The following is an 18,343-nucleotide window of genomic DNA, read 5'->3' as shown; positions in this document are numbered from 1 at the left end:
TACAATGGAAATATGCATAATAATAATAATAAAAAACAACATTTTGTTAAATGTACATCTTTAATAAAGCAAATAGTTATTTTACTTACAGAAGCTTTTAAAAGGTAAAAAATAAAATGCAGAATTCCAGTTTCAAAAGCTTTTGTACTCCCCACTTAAAGCAAATGCATCCAGGGCTGGTTAGCCCGAGCTATACTCCAACCCCCACCCTACCAAAGCACTTGGCAGTACTTTCATGACTAGACTTGTATGAACAAGTGCAATATGGTTGAAGAAAACCATAAAAACAGGTACAAGCATTCTAAAGGTTTGAAGTATAGAACACATTTACAGCATCTATTAATTGACAGACATGTAAATGGTTTAAGTATACATCTCCCATTCAGCCATGCCAGAGTCTCCAAACATGCTTGTTCAGGTAACAGATCAGGACTCAGTTTTCAAACTCCTGCTTTTAGAACTTAATAGAACTAACGCTGCACTTGACTCACTTAAACAGAAATGTTTTTTACTCCGCAAGTTTCAATTGAACCTGTTTTTTTTGTTTTAAACCTGGAACAGATTGCAAGTTCCTGTTACCAACTAAATAAAGAATAAATAATCAGCTCTAATGTAAACTAGAGCTTTTTTGTTAAAATGGGGGCTTTTCTATGCAAGGGTTACAATTTAGCAGAGAGAACTAGTAAACCATTTGTCATGGCTGAGAAATACAGTTACAGTTCAAGGTCTTTATATTAAAAAAGAGCTGCAGAAGTTTGAGTTTACACAGACAAAAAGCAACAATACATTTGTGATTGTGCAAAGCACAGAACTATAAAAAGGTTTATGTACAGCAAATGATTCTCTGTAAACATGGTAAGTATGTTAGTTTTCAGAAAACATGGTGTCCTATCTTAAATACAGGCAACACTGGCATCTGCAAACATCACAAATAATTAACATTCTGGGCCTGCAAACAGCCCATCACTATACAAACTGAAGAAATATGTTTGGGTTCAAAAACACCCACATCTTATAATAATTTGGTAACCCTTAGATATATGATGTAATTAAACTCTGTAGAAAACAATTAACATAAATGTGCTTTCTTTGTTTGTTTTTTTACTTTCTTCCTTGCAAACAAATTTGAACTAGTTACATAATATGCCTCTATTTTCCAAACAATAAACATACAGTAATGGTAGAACAATTTAAGAAAATACAAAAATAGGATTAATACTGTCAATACTTCTATACAAGAAAATATTGTATTTAGATGAACACGTGTTAAGATTCATTTAGAGTTGAATCATCATTCAGAAAGCCAATTAGAAATATGAAAGTTTTTATATATTTAACCATATAAAGATTCTTTCTAAGCTAATTTTCTTATTTATTATACAACGGGGCAGCTATACATTTTTAGAGTCAATTCTCTTTTCTCTTTTATTTCGAAGCAATTTTTTTTTTTTCTGAACACTGGTTGGAAAAATATTCTCTGTTCCACAGGTGGTTTTATTAACATGGCACACAATTACTGCTTATAATTATAATATATGTCAGTTATTGAAAGAAAAAAAGAAATAAAAAAGTAGTGTATATATGTCTTTCAAATTACATCTGTTGTGATTTTTATATTTCTGCTGAGCCTGCTCAAAGCCTTTATTAAAAGTGTTAGTAAATTATTTCTATTTAATATTCGAGTAATTTAGAAGCTGCTGGCTCTTTTAAATAAGTTTCACACATGCCCCTTCAAGATAAGATTTGGCAGTTACAGCTTACAGCCACTTTTTAACTGAAACAGTACATTGAAGGGTAGATTATGAAGATTTTTTTTGTCCTTTCTGCTGTTTTTTTTTTTTATTTGTAAGACAGTGTTTTTTATTCAAAACTTGTGACCCCAACGCTTTTTCATGCCTCAGGCTACCAAATTGTCAGCAAAGAAATACACACACACACGTACAATAACTTAAGCAAACACTTGGCCATTATATTAGTTGGGTAAACTTAAAGTTACACAAGTTACAATGGGTAATATAGCTTATATAAAACATTGTTAGTTTAAAAATGCGTATCATTGAAATGGAAAAATAGTTAGAAAATATAATAATGTGTATTAAAAGTTCAAACTACTCAGAATACAATGCAAATAAGTTAAATATGATTTCAATTTTATTCATACCTATTTTACAGTTCTGGAGTCAAGTGTGGAACAACTAATACAATGGCCATAAACGTGCTTAACACTTAAAATACAATCGAATATAACAGCAACAAAAAAGCCTATTAACATACTGTATCTCACTGCTTTGCCACACAGGATCAGGGACACATTATAATGCACTCCACTATGTAGAAGCTAACATGCTGACGATACAGCCTAGTATGTTACACAATTTAGCTCTAGCCATTTTGCGTTGTATCTGTTCAGTACTGATGCAGGTAGGATGGCCTGCGTTCGTGCTTTACAGGAAACGACTTGAAGCCCTTATTCATCTGTTGTTTGTGTTGGGATGCTTGCTGCTGCTGCTGCTGTTGGGTGTAAGCAAAGCTGGAAGAGATCCCGGTGGAGGGGGCACAGTCACTGGCGGTCGACCACACTGGTGACTGCAGCATTTGCATGGATTCATTCCACTGGCTGACAGGGTTGGTCATCTGGTACAAGGAAGAGCTCTGACTGGGCAGTGTGTTAGTGAGAGGAGAGGAGTGCTGCCAGGGGGCTTTCGGAGGCCAGGTTTTAGTTTTGCTATCCTGTGGGGGGGGGGGAGAGAGAGATTGAGATTGATTTTCAAAATGACAATACTATCGTGTCAAGAAAAGGCCCAAGGGCTGCCAACCCCTACAGTTAATGGGATTTGTTTTCCTGGGTCTCGGGGCAACATCTCAGCACTGTTAAACAACTTTATAATTGCCCATGTCAATTTGTTTTGTTGTGTGACTATTCCACTCAGCACTGTACTATGTGCATTAAAACTAAACTGGTTATTGTTGGAGTTCCCAGTTGCCTGCTTTAGCACAGATCCAATAATGCTAATACAATTTACATGCCTGTTCATAAGACCGATGATAAAAAACATTTTAAATAATAAATCACACTCATTATAAGACGCCATTATAAAGATGTTGCATCTCAACTCAAACATTTTTTCAATAAAAGCCTCAAATAAGTAAGTGTTCTAGTTTTAATCAAATTGCATAATGTGTGTGAACTGCTTCAGCATGATCAGTCATGCTGTTTTGCACCAGTCTAGGATATCCTTACCTGATTAATGTCGTCTGCGGAGGGATGGAGAGGTGGGGATGGCAGGGTGCAGGCTTCCTGCTCATCGCTACTGTGTTTCCTGTACAAAACAAGGTGGAATGCAGAGTTAACTAGAAAGGCAACAACCAGCTTTCCTCATTTTACACTACAATTATGAAATCAACTCATCTGAGTGCTGCATTTATTTCTCTGTACATAGGTGCTGTATCCCTCTATAATACCACACAAAGATCCTATGTGTGAAACGATAAAACTCGACACAGAGAATTACCAGGGATTACTGACGTGGCGGGGATATAAAATCATACAGAACCGCAGCAGTCCAGCATATAAACGTATTAGTTCCAGGCTGCACACTTGATATACACTCATTATCTATCATTCTCTAAACCTAGATTATCTCACCTCCTCTGTTTGACAGCAGCAACGAGATCAGGCCCTGAGAACATGGAGAACAGACTGTCGCCATTGGCAGAGGATGTTTCATCACTGGAGCTGGCCGAGTCTCCCTGAGTCCCAGACCAGCTGCTATTCATCACATCCCTATGAAGAACATGCTTAAAATAAGACTTTCCAGAATAACATGAAGTTTGGGCTGGCTTATCTTTCAGGTAGCAACTCCCTTCAGACTATTAGACCAGGGCTTCTGGATAACAATATAAAAAATAAATCGTGGTGTGATCCAAAAGAAATGTGAAACAACACAGAGCATACAGGAAACCACAAAAAGCAAGCTGTAAGAAACTTCTATTCAGCCAGTGCTCTCTGTGCTGAACACAGTGGGCTCTATTCAATGGATCTACTACAGAGACTTGCACATATTGTTAGAGATGTTGGTTTCAATAAGGCCCATGAAACAATTTCAACCAAGGCAGAATATAGATCTGCCAAGGTTTAGATCAACTGAATACACCCCAGAAATGGAATTGGGATTTGTAAAATGTACCATTGTAAAGTAATAATAATAATAATAATAATAATAATAATAATAATAATAATAATAATAAGTTGCTTGAACACCACGGAATACCTTCCGGTAACCAATAGGCAGTGGACCCCAAGATGTACTGTAGCCTTGGATTGCTCAGCCAATCAGGTGTCAATAGAACGAATAAGTACTAGGTTAGGAAAAAGGACACTGGAAAATCTGAAGACTAGTTTATGTTGAAAGTTGGGAGATTCTTAAAACACCACCTTGAGGAAGCTATGCTTTGAGGCTTAAGGCAATATAGGTATTTAAAATTGCTGTAGAGCAGGCATGTATAATGATATACTTTATAATAATAGTTTCAGTTAATTTCTTAAAAAGAAAAAACAATCCTTGTGTGCAGTTCCTTACCCCTCTGTGTAGTACTTGGGAGGTGGCCAGGTTCTGTGAGGTTCATCGGGGGCAGCCCAGTTGCTACGCGTGTTGCTGGGGCGACAGACATGCTGTGCTTGCCTTTTGTGTTGCATAGCCTGGCTAACGCCAGCCACATAACGGGCAAACTCTGGGTCTGAGCCAACTAGATATGAAAAGAGAAACCCACCAGTCAGTTGCTGACATGTTCAGCTATTCTCACTTCAATTGTCTCTTCACTGAATCCCTTAAGCCCAACTGTCTACCACAGCAAAAAAAAACAAAAAAAAAACTAACAATGGGCACCAGTCAGCTGTTGATAATGGCCTGTGTTGATATGAGAGCTGGCGACAATGTTAAACTATTTTCCAACAGGCACTTAAGTATTTCATACAGGACGATTAGAAAAAGTCATTGGGGTGCTTTTCAGTGCTGCTGCGGGAGCATTAACTGCTTAAAATGTCTTGAGAAAATGAGTAAAACTAAAATAAAATACCTGTGTGTCCACGGCTCACAACCTGGTAATTCACAAGTTTGATTGTGTACTACTGCTTGTGTCGACAGTAAACTGAACATGTACTATACATTACTGCTTACAGACCCTTCACTATTAAACAAACAAATCTTTAAAAAAAAGAAACATGCAACACTTGCAAGACCTAAACCAAAATACAACACTCTTGCAATTCTACTGCACATACCTGCAGGGTCAAATGGAAGAATGTCTCCAAGCATCCCAAAGACGCCCTCATTTTGGTCCCGATTTGGCCAGGTGTTATTTCTGGGACCTTGGGGTTTTTGCCCCAGCATTTCAGACACAACGCTGTCCATGTATGTGCTTACAAGCCCAAGGCTGTATAAATCGGAGCTTAAATCCGGGAGCCCCGGGTTACCCCACTGACCCATCTGTCCGATGGGTGACAGTCCTGCTGCAGGCGGAGGCTGAGGTGGAGGATGCTGGGTGGAGCTGCCCAGCCACTTAGCTGGGACTCGCTGCTGCTGTTGCTGGGGTATAGGGGGCTGCGGCAGGGATTGCGACTGTGTTTGTTGCTGCTGCTGTTGTCCAATGGGCTGGAGGAGGTGCTGGTAATACTGCAGTGCTTGCTGCTGCTGTTTATGCGTCGGGTGCTGCTGTGGTGGTAACACTGGCTGAGGAGGCTGCAGAGCTGCGTGGGACACCGGCTGGGCCGGCTGCACTCCCGAAGGCGGTTTCTGCTCGGTCGCAGAGGATGACGCTGCCACCGAGTTCCTTCTCTTGACCAGCGGAGATGCCTGCTGAGACTTGCCCATGTTGAAACCCGAGAGGAAGTCGATGACGTCCTGCATCTCCTGGTCCGTGGGCAGGTTCATGCCCTTCTCACCTGGGGCTAGCTCTCTCCGATCAGTGGGGTAGCCGTTGAGCAGCTGGCCAGGGGTGCCCTGCCGAGCCTGGTTGGAGTCCATGGTCCTGGGGAAGCTGCCTATGTTGAAGATGCTCTGTAACCTCACATCCATGCTGTTGGGCAGCTTGCTTTTGTCCTCGGTGCTGCTGCCGGTGAAGATGCTTCGTGAAGGGGTGTTTGGAATCGAAAAGCTCCCACAGCCAGAGGTGCTACTGCTGCTGCTGCTGCAGGAGGCTTTCTTTGTAAACTTTGAGGTAAGCTTGGAGATGGTCTTGGGAAGCCCGCTAGAGGACTTGGCTCCGGATGGCAGGTCTACTTGGCTTCCGTAGTCGGAGGATTCGCGCTGCAGCTGGATTTGAATGGTGGGCAGTGCCTGCTCTCTGTGGGGCGAGGACAATGGATGAAACAGAAGCCACTGCAGTTACAAAGTTGAAAGTACAGACCTAAAAAACAAAACTTGGAAACACACATTCTAACCACATTGTGTTTCATTATACAGATTTCTTGAAAACACTGAGCTTTTAATACAACTGAAATCTTCACTTATAAGCTTGGCCATAGCTAGTTTCAAGCCTTGTAACCCCTTGTAACTAATAATCTTTGCACAATTTTCACTGTGAACATGATTTCTTTATTAAGCAAAAAAGTCCATTCATCTCCTCTCACTAAACCAGAGAGATCAATTTCTGGACCCATTCAAGACAAACATCAGTAAAATAAAAAATAAATCACGAGGGCTCGAGGGGAAAATAATTACATGTTGATCCTCCCATTTACCTCCTTTCTTTCCATCTGTTCAGGTCAAACACTGCAGTATACAACACATCCACCAGCCCCAAGGTCTTCTCTGGATCAAGACTTCTCTGCAGTAGAGACATTGTGGCAGGATCTTCTTTGAGACACCTGCAGAACAGACACACCCATCGCAAGTCTGAGATTTTTTTAAGATGCAGTATTATTATGCAGTAAAGGTAGGAAAAGGTCATGCTTAAAAGCAAGAAATCTCAGCGCATAGGATATTTAAAAGGGATGCTTTGTATGATCTACGTTTTCAGAATATTTAATGTATTACTTATTCAATACCCTATTAGGCATGTTTTGTATAATTCTTTAATGTTCTCCAAATATATTATTTTTTCAATCTCAGGAGCTACTTCTGAAAAGACCACTAGGGGGTGTGCAACTGTAATATCTGCCCCCTGGGCAACTGTGAAAGGTAACAAAGGAAATCATCAATACAAGAATCATATTGGGCTGCTGTCTGGAATGTACATGTTGTTCAGTCCTTATTACACAGAGTTATTAAACATTTAGCTTTAAATACATACGTGCTATGTTTGGAAATTCAAAGTTAATATGTGTGTGAAGGGATAGAAGAGCTCTTCTGATTACTAACAACTATAACAACAAAGACAGGACATTTAAATTTGTTTGCATTCACTCTGGTGCAAAAACAAATAACCAGGTGTGGTCCTCTGGACAACCACTTACATGAACACACACTGGTCTTTTAAACACCAGTGCAATGACACAGTAGAATACATGGAACTCGGGAACACTATGTAAAAAAAAAAAAAAATTCATACCACGTTGAGGGGACTTGAACCACAATTCTGGAGCCTTCCAAACTAATCTGTGGTGCGTACGCTTCCTTGTTCTCAATCTGAGCCGTATCAACCACCACCTGGCAATAAGCAAGAGAACAGCCGTTTTCCATTGCATTAGAACTTTTCTTGTACTGTTTTTGTTCCCCCTATTTGTGTATGTTGCATTCTTTTAACCGCTCTGGTTCAAATGGCTTTAGCACTGTGTGCTACTTATCTGCCATATGCTCCCCCACCCCTGCCCTCATCATGGTACATTCAAGCAGCAACCGTGTCCCATCATACATCACACACACACGCAGCTCTGTGGAATCAAAGGAAAGCACTTCCTGTCCCTCCGGAAGACAAAGTATTATTTGTTATTTAGAACACAGGTGCATCCTCCACAGAACAATTAGCAAGGCTTTTAAACTTAGCCTTGTAAGGCAAGTTTATTTTTCTTGAGGAAATGGAAAAGGGGGAGGCAGGCAGGACCAATTTACATAACAAGCTGTGTCCAAAAAAGGATTTAAACTGTTTTTTTTTTGTGTGTTCGTTTTAAAATAGGCAACTAACTGATTGTACGGAGGTGTCCTTCCAACTGCATTTGCAGTATCTTTAATATATTATTCCACAGAAGCAAAATAAAAAAAGGACTATCTGAATGAATTAACAACAACACATAAATATAGGCTTGAACACTTACAAATCAATAGGGATTTGTAGCTTGTGATGGCAAAGGTTAGAGCAAGGGTGAATGGCATCTCTGACAGAATGTTTTCAATTGAACAAAATAGATAAGTGGAAAAAAAACCAAAGTGATTGTAAAAGTAGAATAAAGAAAGAATTACACACATATATATGACAGGGAAGCAGGAGATGGAAGAGTGGAGCAAATGACAGGAAGTACAAGAATAAAATAAGGGATTCAAACTTAAAGCCTTGTTTTGCATTGACATTTTAAAATTGCACATGTAAGATCTACATGGAAGTGGAGGACAGGTAAATGGAATTATTAAACTATAACCCTTTAACTCACCAATCCAGCCTGGCCGAACAACAACTGCACAGCAGTTTTGCAGGCCCCTCGCCAGCTCGAAGGGCAGACCTGATTCAGGACCTCTGTGACTGACGAATTGTCTCTTGGAGAGATCCCATTCTCACCTGCCGCTTCTTTAATCAGCTGGAACACTGTTTGCTGAACAAGAAAACCAACTCATTTATTGCAGCTGCTCAGGGCACAAAGTACGATAAGCAATCTGAAGCCCATGATGACTTTTTAATGAACATTAAGTATGAGCACATTCTGTGTATGAGAACAAACTTTTTTTCTTCACCCCCCCCCCCCCCCCCAAAGTTAAAAAAAGGCACAATGTGTTCCCAGTCAAAATTCAAAAGGACACTGTCAGTTTTTATATTGGGCGTTATGCTAAATTAATGCAGATCTTTTTCTTTTTTTTTGTCTCAGCTTTTTCCCGGATGGCTTGCATGAAACTATGATTGGAACTTTTTGTTTTTCTTAACAGAGTAAATACTGAAAAACAGGGCAAGAAGTTTCCCCAACAACTGATCAGGCTGTTCTTCGAATAAGATTAACATAAATGCTTCCTCCAAAAACTATTTTTGGCAATTGGAATAAAGACGTATGCGACGTATAAAGAAGTTATGCGTAATAAAGCAAACATGCACAGATTACTTTGTGTTACAGTTGGCTTGGTTAATGTAAACATGGCTTGCTTGGCTGCATTCAGTTTTAAATATAAAGTCAACAAAAGACAAATGCATCCAAAAAGGCTTCTGTAAAATAAGTATGTAATCTATCTAAACCTTTGGTATAAAGCAAATAACCAGCAGAAATTGGTAATGATCCCAGCTTCCTTATAGCAACCACATCTCTATCCATTTTTTATTATTATTATTATTATTTTCTTAGCAGACACCCTTATCCAGGGTGACTTACAATTGTTACAAGATATCACATTATTTTTACCTACAATTACCCATTTATACAGTTGGGTTTTTACTGGAGCAATCTAGGTAAAGTACCTTGCTCAAGGGTACAGCAGTAGTGTCCCCCACCTGGGATTGAACCCACGACCCTCCGGTCAAGAGTCCAGAGCCCTAACCACTACTCCACACTGCTGCCCTTGTACCATTTATACCACATATTACAAATCACGCTGTTGCAGGTTTGTCAATTTCAGTACATCTTATCCTGCATACAGATATCATCCTGTGCATAGTCTGTTATGTTTAATAGTAGTTGCTGAGAATAATCTTTATTTCTGGGATTTATAATAAACTTGCATTTCACACAGATTGATCCAAACTGTATGAGAAATACATGGAGAGACACCCTTCACAAAATATATTCACATTCACTTAAATAAAAGACTGCTAGTGCCTGATTGTTTTAGTTGGGGGATGGGGGAAGGTTCAATTTCCCCAACTGACTTCTAGAACAGCAAGAGCGCACTACAAACAGCTGACAAGTTCAACTGTTAACGAACACCATTTGACTTTTAGAGCCTTCCCACTACTTGCTGTTGCTGTCATCCTCATGTGTGTGACTCATTGTTACAAATGCCTTTTTCAAATACAATTGCAATTGTTTTGATATTTTTATCCACAGGACCTTGGTCATCCACTTTTCCTCCCACTTGTCTTAATAAAAGTTTCTTTCTACCAGGTTTCCCTTTTCTCTGATTCAACAACAGCACTGATTTAGAAGGTCTAAAAACCTTCTATACCCTGAAGAAGCAAGGGTCCAGAGATCATATACAATAACTGTATAGTTACTATACCTAGATTCTGCGAAGTTCAGGAACTTGTGTTGATCATTTTATTTATTCTACATTATTCTATGAGCAGTTATAAAGATGTGTGTTTTACTTATGTACATAAATATGTGCGTCTCCACTGTGTTCATTAACATGGATATCCCTCCTATTAAAAATAAAGCATATATATAGGACACACACACACACACACACACACACACACACAGGGTTTCAAAATAAGCTGGCGACCGGCACAGTCCACCACCTAATGCTATATTTGCGCCGGCTATTTTTATTAAAAAAAATACTACGATTATTTTCGGGTATTATCATTCAGTTCATTTTTGTCGTATTATCGTACTGTAAGGAGATATATAGTACATAATAGTTTTACATATGCACACAAAAAAAAAAGATTCCTTTTGTGCGATATCGTAAAAATATGTACCCAGGTGCCTATCAGAGATATTGGGTGTTCATGTATAGAGGCTGTACGCATTTAAGAAGAAAGGCATGATGGGATACACTTAAGGTTTTTTTTTTGTAAACTCTAATAAACCAATGTTATCTATCACCAGTCAAAATGTAGAGTGCCTTAATAAAGCCGAGTCCCACAAACAGATTTTCTTCATCTGTTGCACCTTCTTTAGCAGCTGCAACATTGTTTACTGTCAGAGTTTAAGCAGATTCCCGAGTTAGTTGATGAGCTGATAATATCTCTTCAGCCAAAGAAGCAAGCACAGTAATTTAAAACATACCCATAATGAAAAACAGTAATGTAGCGTGAGTTTAGTACTACAAGTAGGTTCAGCTGTTGGAAGAAAAACTAAGTTTATTTCTCAAGCTGACCAGAAAGGTGAAAACAGAACGCAAAGAAACAGTTGCCACTATAATTAGGAAGTGTGCTGCTGAGAAAAAAATCTAAATATTTAAGGAATTAAAAATTAAATGTACTGCAGCTTACTTGACTAGTAAAAAAAAACAAAAAAAACCCCAAAAAACACTGCCGGGCTCCAGAGTGGCGCATCCAGTAAAAGCACTCGCGTAGAGTGCAGGATGCGCCCTATAGTCTAGATGTCGTCGGCTCGAGTCCAGGCTATTCCTTTGCCGACTGAGGATGGGAGCTCCCAGGGGGCGGTGCACAATTGGCCGAGCGCCACCCAGGGGAGGGAGGGTTAGGTCGGCCAGGGTGTTCGACTCACCGCGCACCAGCAACCCCTGTAGTCTAGCCGGGCGCCTGCGGGTTTGCCTGTAAGCTGCCCAGAGCTGCGTTGTCCTCCGACGCTGTAGCTCTGGGTGGCTGCATAGTGAGTCTGGAGTGTGCAAATTATTAGTTCAATTAAGGGTTTAGTTAAATTAAAACCAGAAGACACATGGGATCCCCAGGACCATGGGTTGGGAAGCCCTGCCCTATACTATGTTTTTAAATATACAGTTAAATATTTATCAGTACAGCTTGTTTTAATGTGACACAAACAGTCTGATACAGATGGCTATAGCACATCAATATCAGGGCCTACAATTATAGGAGGATAAGTACCGTTTTCAGTTTCAGGTTTTCTGCTGCCGATTCATTAAATGAGACCCCCTTTAGAAAGTGTGATCCAATCTGCACAGGTATGGTGGGGAGTTCAGACTGAATGGGCTGAGAAGTAGTCTGCATTCGCCCAGCCTGCTGTGCCTCTGCTTCACCGCAGCACCCCTAAGAAACAAGGACAATGGAATCAGAATAAACACACAGTGAGAGTTTAAACTTCTCCATTGCAAACAGATGCACACATGGCAAACCAGCCCCCTAATACCCACACTAGAGCACAAACTGTGTCCTGATAGAGCAATACCAAAGCACTTTCAATATTGTATTTAAAATGTGGAGTGATCAAAGAGAAGTCCTGGTCAAGGTTTCTATGAAAACATTGTATAGAATCAGCTGGATATGAACTTACCTGCAGAGTGACTTCAACAGATTTGGCGTTCAGGTGAAAACCAGCCTTCAATGCATATTCACCGTGGCCCAAACTCTCCAGGGCTACTTTGTAAGCCTGAATAGAGAAACAAGGAGATACGCATCACTGTAGACTAAAACATGAAGCCTACAACTTTCCCATGCAGCTAACAGGTAACGTTTTTGACCAGACAAATTTACTAGGAGGATAAAGTGGTCTTGAATAGTAGGTTTACAGCTTCATAGCTTCCCCTTTTTAATGATGATCAGTATTTCCTAACCTGTAAAGCATTGTCAATCTTCATATTGAGTTCCTTCAGCTGGTGCTCGGGGATGGTTGTGTTTTGAGAGCAGAAGAGCTGCTGCACCTCAATCCCAGACAGGCAGCCGTCCCGACCCCTCTCCCGCAGCCGAGATGTAGCCTTTAGGAGACCGAGAAAGAGAGTCGCACTCAGAGAGCAGCAAACACCACACAGAACACGAATAACACACATTTAAATTGATATAAAAAGCAGTGCATCAGAATACCGCCGCTGACTAGTTAAATAAAATAGGCACCAAAGTTATCAAACAATGAATATCAACCATCCATTAGAAACCTCAGATCCACAAATCAGGAAACTGCATTGCAGGAACACACAGTAGTTGACCACAGAACTATTAGATAGAACATCTAGATAAATGACCTGTAAAATCAGAGATTTTAATAACAATAAATGTCACTGCTAGTTTACTAGTTTCTAATTGCAATAAAACCTTGATTAAATCAGGCATACCTTGGTAGTTGACCATGTCTGTACGGTACTATTACCTGCCCAAAGTGGTCAACCACCAGACAGTAATGCCCTCCAAAATCAGGGTTCTGTTGGTTAAATAGTGCATTGGAGTTTATTTAGTGCTTTCTGTCTGTAAACTTGTGTAAAATGCCTGGAAGGCTCATTTAATGCTTTAAACGGCAGCCACCGCCACCATTTAGATAAACTGAATAGACAGAGGCGGTCTGCTACTGGCATCACACTGTACAGCACGGTGTTCCATGATGGAAAAGATGCATGTTTGAGAACAGTGATCAACAAACATATCTATTCCTTAGTGATTATACATTAGTGGTGTGTGTATACAAGAATGGGGTCTTGCGTATCAGTTTCCACAGGAAGAACCTTTGCACTGAACTAATTGTCTACGCCACTATAACAAAGCTCTCCAGCTGTAAAAGCTGTTCCATACGGCACACCCTGTCAGGATATCCAGCCTGAGAAAAGCTTTCATTAAAGCCCCACATCATATCAGCTCTAACAAAACATTTGGACTTCAAGAATGTATGTCTCTAGCTTGCTTTGCAGATCTAAATCTTTTAACTGAGCGCTAAACAATGGCTTTAAAATCCATGATGCTTATTTAGCATTTGCAACACTATCAAAATGACAGCCCTCTTATCACTGTTCCGAGGATCTCCTTGTTCTCCTTGCTTTGGCACAGTGGGAGCGAGACAGACACAGGACACGTTTTCAGAAGCTTGGACTTCAGTCTAGCGGGGTGGGGTGCACATCTCAAATGTAAGTCGCCAAAACAAACAAGAAGTCAAAAAAAAAAAAAAGATTTTAAAAGTCACCAGAACTTAAACACTGTTCATAAACTGTTTAGACAAAGCCTGTAGGAATTATAAACACAAAAAGGCATTAGTGGACAAGCTAGGTGCCCCTTAAGGGATGGCTCTGAATTAGCTCACTTTTTAGAATATCAGCACAGCATTGTGAAAGTGCAGCAGTTTAAGAACAGTTTCAAAAGCACAGACGCCTAAATCTAACCCAGTGTATCTGTTGTTTACAATCTCGAGCTATTTGGTTTACTGTATGTGATCTGCCTTTCCTCACTTCTTACTTGCACTGTTGTTTAGGGGTTGGGGAGAGGGGGGGGTACTTGAATTATATCCCTCACCATCAGACATGTTGTTTAAATCAGACAATGATTTAATATATTTGTACGAGTCATCAGTGAAATTCCTTGCGAAAATATTTACTCATGCAGAAATATGAACTCTGTTGACAGTGGAATATAATGCAATCCATTCTGATATGTGATTTCAAGAAAAAAAAAACAAAAAAAAAACTGTGCCTTGCAAGATGAACAAAACAGCTTCATACAAAAATAATGAGCAAATGCAGTTTTCCAAGTAACTGATCTACAAAATCAGGAATGTGAACATTAAAGCCTTCTAAAATATATTCCGGTAGAAGCAGCCAGCTAGGAATGCTTATATAAATAGAGAAGCCGGTCGGCATACCTCTGCAGCACCTTTCCATGACCTCACAGCCTCCTCCAGCTCTGTATTGGAGGGGTCGTTCCGCGTGGTGCTCTTCCTCTCTTGGGCTTGGGCCAGCACCTCTGTGAAGCAGGACTGAGCCACGGGCTGCACCTTCTGCAGGGCCTGGGACAAGAACTGAAAGTGGACCTGCATCACCGTCAGAAAACACCGGCCCAGCACCTGAGGAAGAGAGAAAAAGTGAAGAAAAAAAGACAGCTTTAGATATTCTGTTATTGTGACTATTTCCAACAATACGTATCACAACCTTTAACCTTTTCAGCATCCATGTCATTGGCCTTTACAACTTAGAACATAGTGTCAATGGGCAATCGCGACATGGCTTATTTTGGTAACAGGCAAACAAGCATGTCAATAACAAATACCCCCTTCCCCGCCAAAGCTGTAAATACAAAATCTATGCAATTGGTAACATGAAAGATTAGATTAACATGACTGTAGCCTAGGTGTGTCAGTATGTTTGTATTGTATTCACATGGACAGGCGCCATTGGTCCCCAAAATCTTGTGCTAAATTATGTCCTTACCAAGTTTCATCAGAATTGGTTAAGTGGCTATAGCACTTTTATGCTGTATATGAAAATTCCTAATTGATGGCATCTTTACCTACAAGATTAGTAGACAAATCGGCCACATCTTGCCCAAAAGCCATTTCAGATTTGTTTAGGTAAAATAAAATGCATTTCTATTCTCAAAGTATTTTTTAATTAAATGCATTTTAAAAAAATTTAAACTGGATATTATTTTGCATGACTGTGCTACTCATACACATGCTGTGCCAACCCCGCATACTGCAATGCAGCCAATGTTTTATTTGGGACATATAAAAGTGTGGGGAAATGAAACCAAACTAATAGTTTTCACACTAACTCCACATCTTCCCTATAAGCTTCCCTAATAAAGAAAGTACAGTCTTATGAATTCTGCTGACCCATTCACAAGATTACTACTCTGCCAAAACGGTGGGCTTTACTGTACATAATAAATCTCAGTTATAATTTTCACTGTCAGTAATGGGGGGTCTATCAATGCCCAAGACAGGGCAAAAACAGTTAACTTGTGTTGAGAACTGGATTGAGAAAACCACACTCATTCCATGCTAACAGTGTTCAATAAATCAATTCAATTAAATTTCCTTCTCTAAATGGAAAGGAATTGCTTTGACAGTTTTAATCTCATCAGGTAACAGTCTGCCTCCCCCCCTTCCTTATATCTTAACTGAGCCATGTAGCCACAGTTATTGAAGAGTTAATTAAGAATGGACAACATATGCTGTATTCTGCACTACCTTAAAATGTCAGCTGTTTACAAAGCTGGCTTGTGCTGCTGCCATCTGAAATTAAATTCTACCAATAAGACGCCAAGAGTGAATACATATGTTCCACAAATGGTTTGCTAGTCAAACAAAATTCCTTTGAAAACCTGCACGGTTTTACACTCTCATCACAACTGCTCCGACAGCCTTGAATACTCAAATACCTTGCGTTGTCATTTACTCTAATTCCCCTGCCACAATCTACTTTCACAGGCATTCAGCCTAATTGTCAGTCCTGTCAGTTACCATGGAATTGTTCCATTAGTTTGTTAAGAGATGTCCATCACACAAAGGTTTCAATCATTATTAATTAAGTCATAGAAATATTCATTTAAGTGACTTAATTAAACATCTATTGACTTAAATAAACCAAACAGCAGTCTAATAAAAAAATATTGATCACATTTATGTAACTCATCAAAAAAACACTTTAAAAAAAGAAAGAAAAATACAACGAACAGGGTCCACTATCCAAAAATATGAAAGCCTAAAAGCATACTTGAACAGTATTAACATCTGCCAGCAAAGACCCATACTGTAGCATTGATCTCTTTGAAACTGAACTGTTCAGGTGTAAAATCTTTTTGCTGTCAAACACTACAATCATTCAAACAATGGTTATGATAGTGATAGGATGACAGTAGTTTTTGTGCAAAGGTACTTTGTTAGTATTGATAAGGTCAATATAAGGACCTCTTGTCAGCTTTATTTACTATTTGCAAAAATGAGGCTATAAAACAGAAGCTTACAGAATCCTAATCAGTTCTCCTGTTCTACAATAAAAAGCAGCCTGCTTTTTAGATCCATGTGGCTTAGCAGATTCAGACTTTGCTTCACTGCATTCTTTTCGCAGTGGTTTATTTCATAAAGATTTCCTAACTATGACATTTTCTAGCACATTTGGCATCTGAACCACAGCAATTTGCCAACGAGCCATTCTTAGATTCAATGCACCATTTTGGACTTTTATATTGCATAGTAAAAAAAAGAAAATTCAAAGTGACCAAGTTTACACTTTGTTTCTGAACAAACATACAGTAAATTAACAAACATGTAAAAAGCTAGTAACTGTTTAAATGCATTTGTACAAATACTGCAGAGTATTGTATAACTAATGTTCGTAAGGCTTCCATCTTTAAAATATTTACTACTATGTATTATGTTTACTACTACAAACAGTTTAGAAAATCTATAAAAAACTATAAACTTACATTGGGCATCTGGCAAGTCATACTTTTACTTCACTTTGTTTTTGTATTGCATTGCAATCGCATACTGACTCAACAACATTATTAAACAGAGGTTTGTTTCTGACAAAAATGACATATTTTCCTACTTGCTACTGCACTACCGTTATAGCGATACACTACCATGTGTGCAAGTCTCCGATAAGGAACTGCAACTTCCACAATGCACACTTCCTGCTAAATGAATAGGCTACTCTTGAGACTTGGAGATGCAGTTGTCAGTATTGAGAAGAACAATAAACTTGATCTCACAAGCCTAAAGTCAGAATCGCTTTTACGCCGAGCAATCCAGAGCAGAGGTGGGCGGGCTACCGATCCCGGGGAACAGAGATCAGCCCTGCTATTTATCCACTCTGAATGTGCTCGGTGTCTGGCCAGTAGGTATAGCCTACTTACTTGATCACATAAAATATATATTTTGTGCAAATTTAAAGCAGTTTTAATGTTATTTTGACTGTGTTTTCAGTGTTAATTGTATAGCCTACTCCACCTCTATCAGATGATTCGCACATTACTGCTTACTACCGTTAATGGTTTACTCGTAAAAAATGAAAAATGAACTGCACTAAGCAGGTTTGGTTGGGTTAATTCTTAAGTTTAAACAGTTCAATTAAAGAGTCACTCTGTTGAATTACTAAATAGGGATGCAATAAAGAAGACCTAAAGCATGTCAATTTACTGTTCACTTGTAAATCGAGATACACCCAATCGGCCACCGCCATCTCTGACCTGTGCAGCCGGGAGATTGCTTGCTTGCTAATCGAAGCATAGGGGACACTATAGTATATCTAACTCTTCAGCTGCATGCAAAGGCTTCTGCAATGGAGCGGAGGGGACAGACACACTGGTGTAGTCATGCCTTCCTGCTTTTCATTGAGCAGCCAGCCTACAGACTAATGTCAAGGGCTTACAGTTCTGGTATTAGCTCCCTCCTAAAGAACAACTGCTTTCCTCATCACCATGAGGAATAACATTCTTCACTGGAACAATAGAGAGCAAGCTTGAGTGTACACTGTAATCCAGTGAGCTGTGCAGCCGGTGGAATGCAGGCACATTCACTGAACAGGGGTCAGCACACTAACTCAATGGCTTTGCTGCGCCACTGCGCCGTTTACGCTTACCGATCTGAAAAACTATTTTGCTTTCATATTTGAGCCACAGAGTTTTTAATTGGGTACTACTGATAAAC

General features: G+C 39.6%; 1 protein-coding gene across 5 annotated transcripts in view; it reads right to left on the bottom strand.

The window, feature by feature from the left end:
• Positions 1-41: 41 nt before the first annotated feature.
• LOC117425573 (granule associated Rac and RHOG effector protein 1-like) overlaps positions 42-18,343 on the bottom strand; it is a 43,977-nt gene continuing 25,675 nt past the window's right edge. For all 5 annotated transcript variants that reach the window (XM_034042579.3, XM_034042576.3, XM_034042578.3 and 2 more), the window contains 12 exons: positions 14,555-14,755; positions 12,552-12,692; positions 12,272-12,367; positions 11,866-12,027; positions 8,585-8,743; positions 7,549-7,646; positions 6,740-6,865; positions 5,282-6,342; positions 4,581-4,746; positions 3,647-3,784; positions 3,242-3,320; positions 42-2,730 (listed from right to left, as the gene is read on the bottom strand). In XM_034042579.3, the coding sequence (XP_033898470.2) occupies positions 2,407-2,730; positions 3,242-3,320; positions 3,647-3,784; positions 4,581-4,746; positions 5,282-6,342; positions 6,740-6,865; positions 7,549-7,646; positions 8,585-8,743; positions 11,866-12,027; positions 12,272-12,367; positions 12,552-12,692; positions 14,555-14,755 (2,751 nt within the window). In that variant the 3' untranslated portion in view covers positions 42-2,406. The remainder of the gene's footprint in view (positions 2,731-3,241; positions 3,321-3,646; positions 3,785-4,580; positions 4,747-5,281; positions 6,343-6,739; positions 6,866-7,548; positions 7,647-8,584; positions 8,744-11,865; positions 12,028-12,271; positions 12,368-12,551; positions 12,693-14,554; positions 14,756-18,343) is intronic.

The sequence above is a fragment of the Acipenser ruthenus genome, chromosome 20 (assembly GCF_902713425.1).
Source record: "Acipenser ruthenus chromosome 20, fAciRut3.2 maternal haplotype, whole genome shotgun sequence".
In the NCBI taxonomy this organism is placed as follows: Eukaryota; Metazoa; Chordata; class Actinopteri; order Acipenseriformes; family Acipenseridae; genus Acipenser; species Acipenser ruthenus.
The sequence above is the reverse complement of the archived record's forward strand: the minus strand, read 5'-3'. Positions and strand labels throughout refer to the sequence as shown.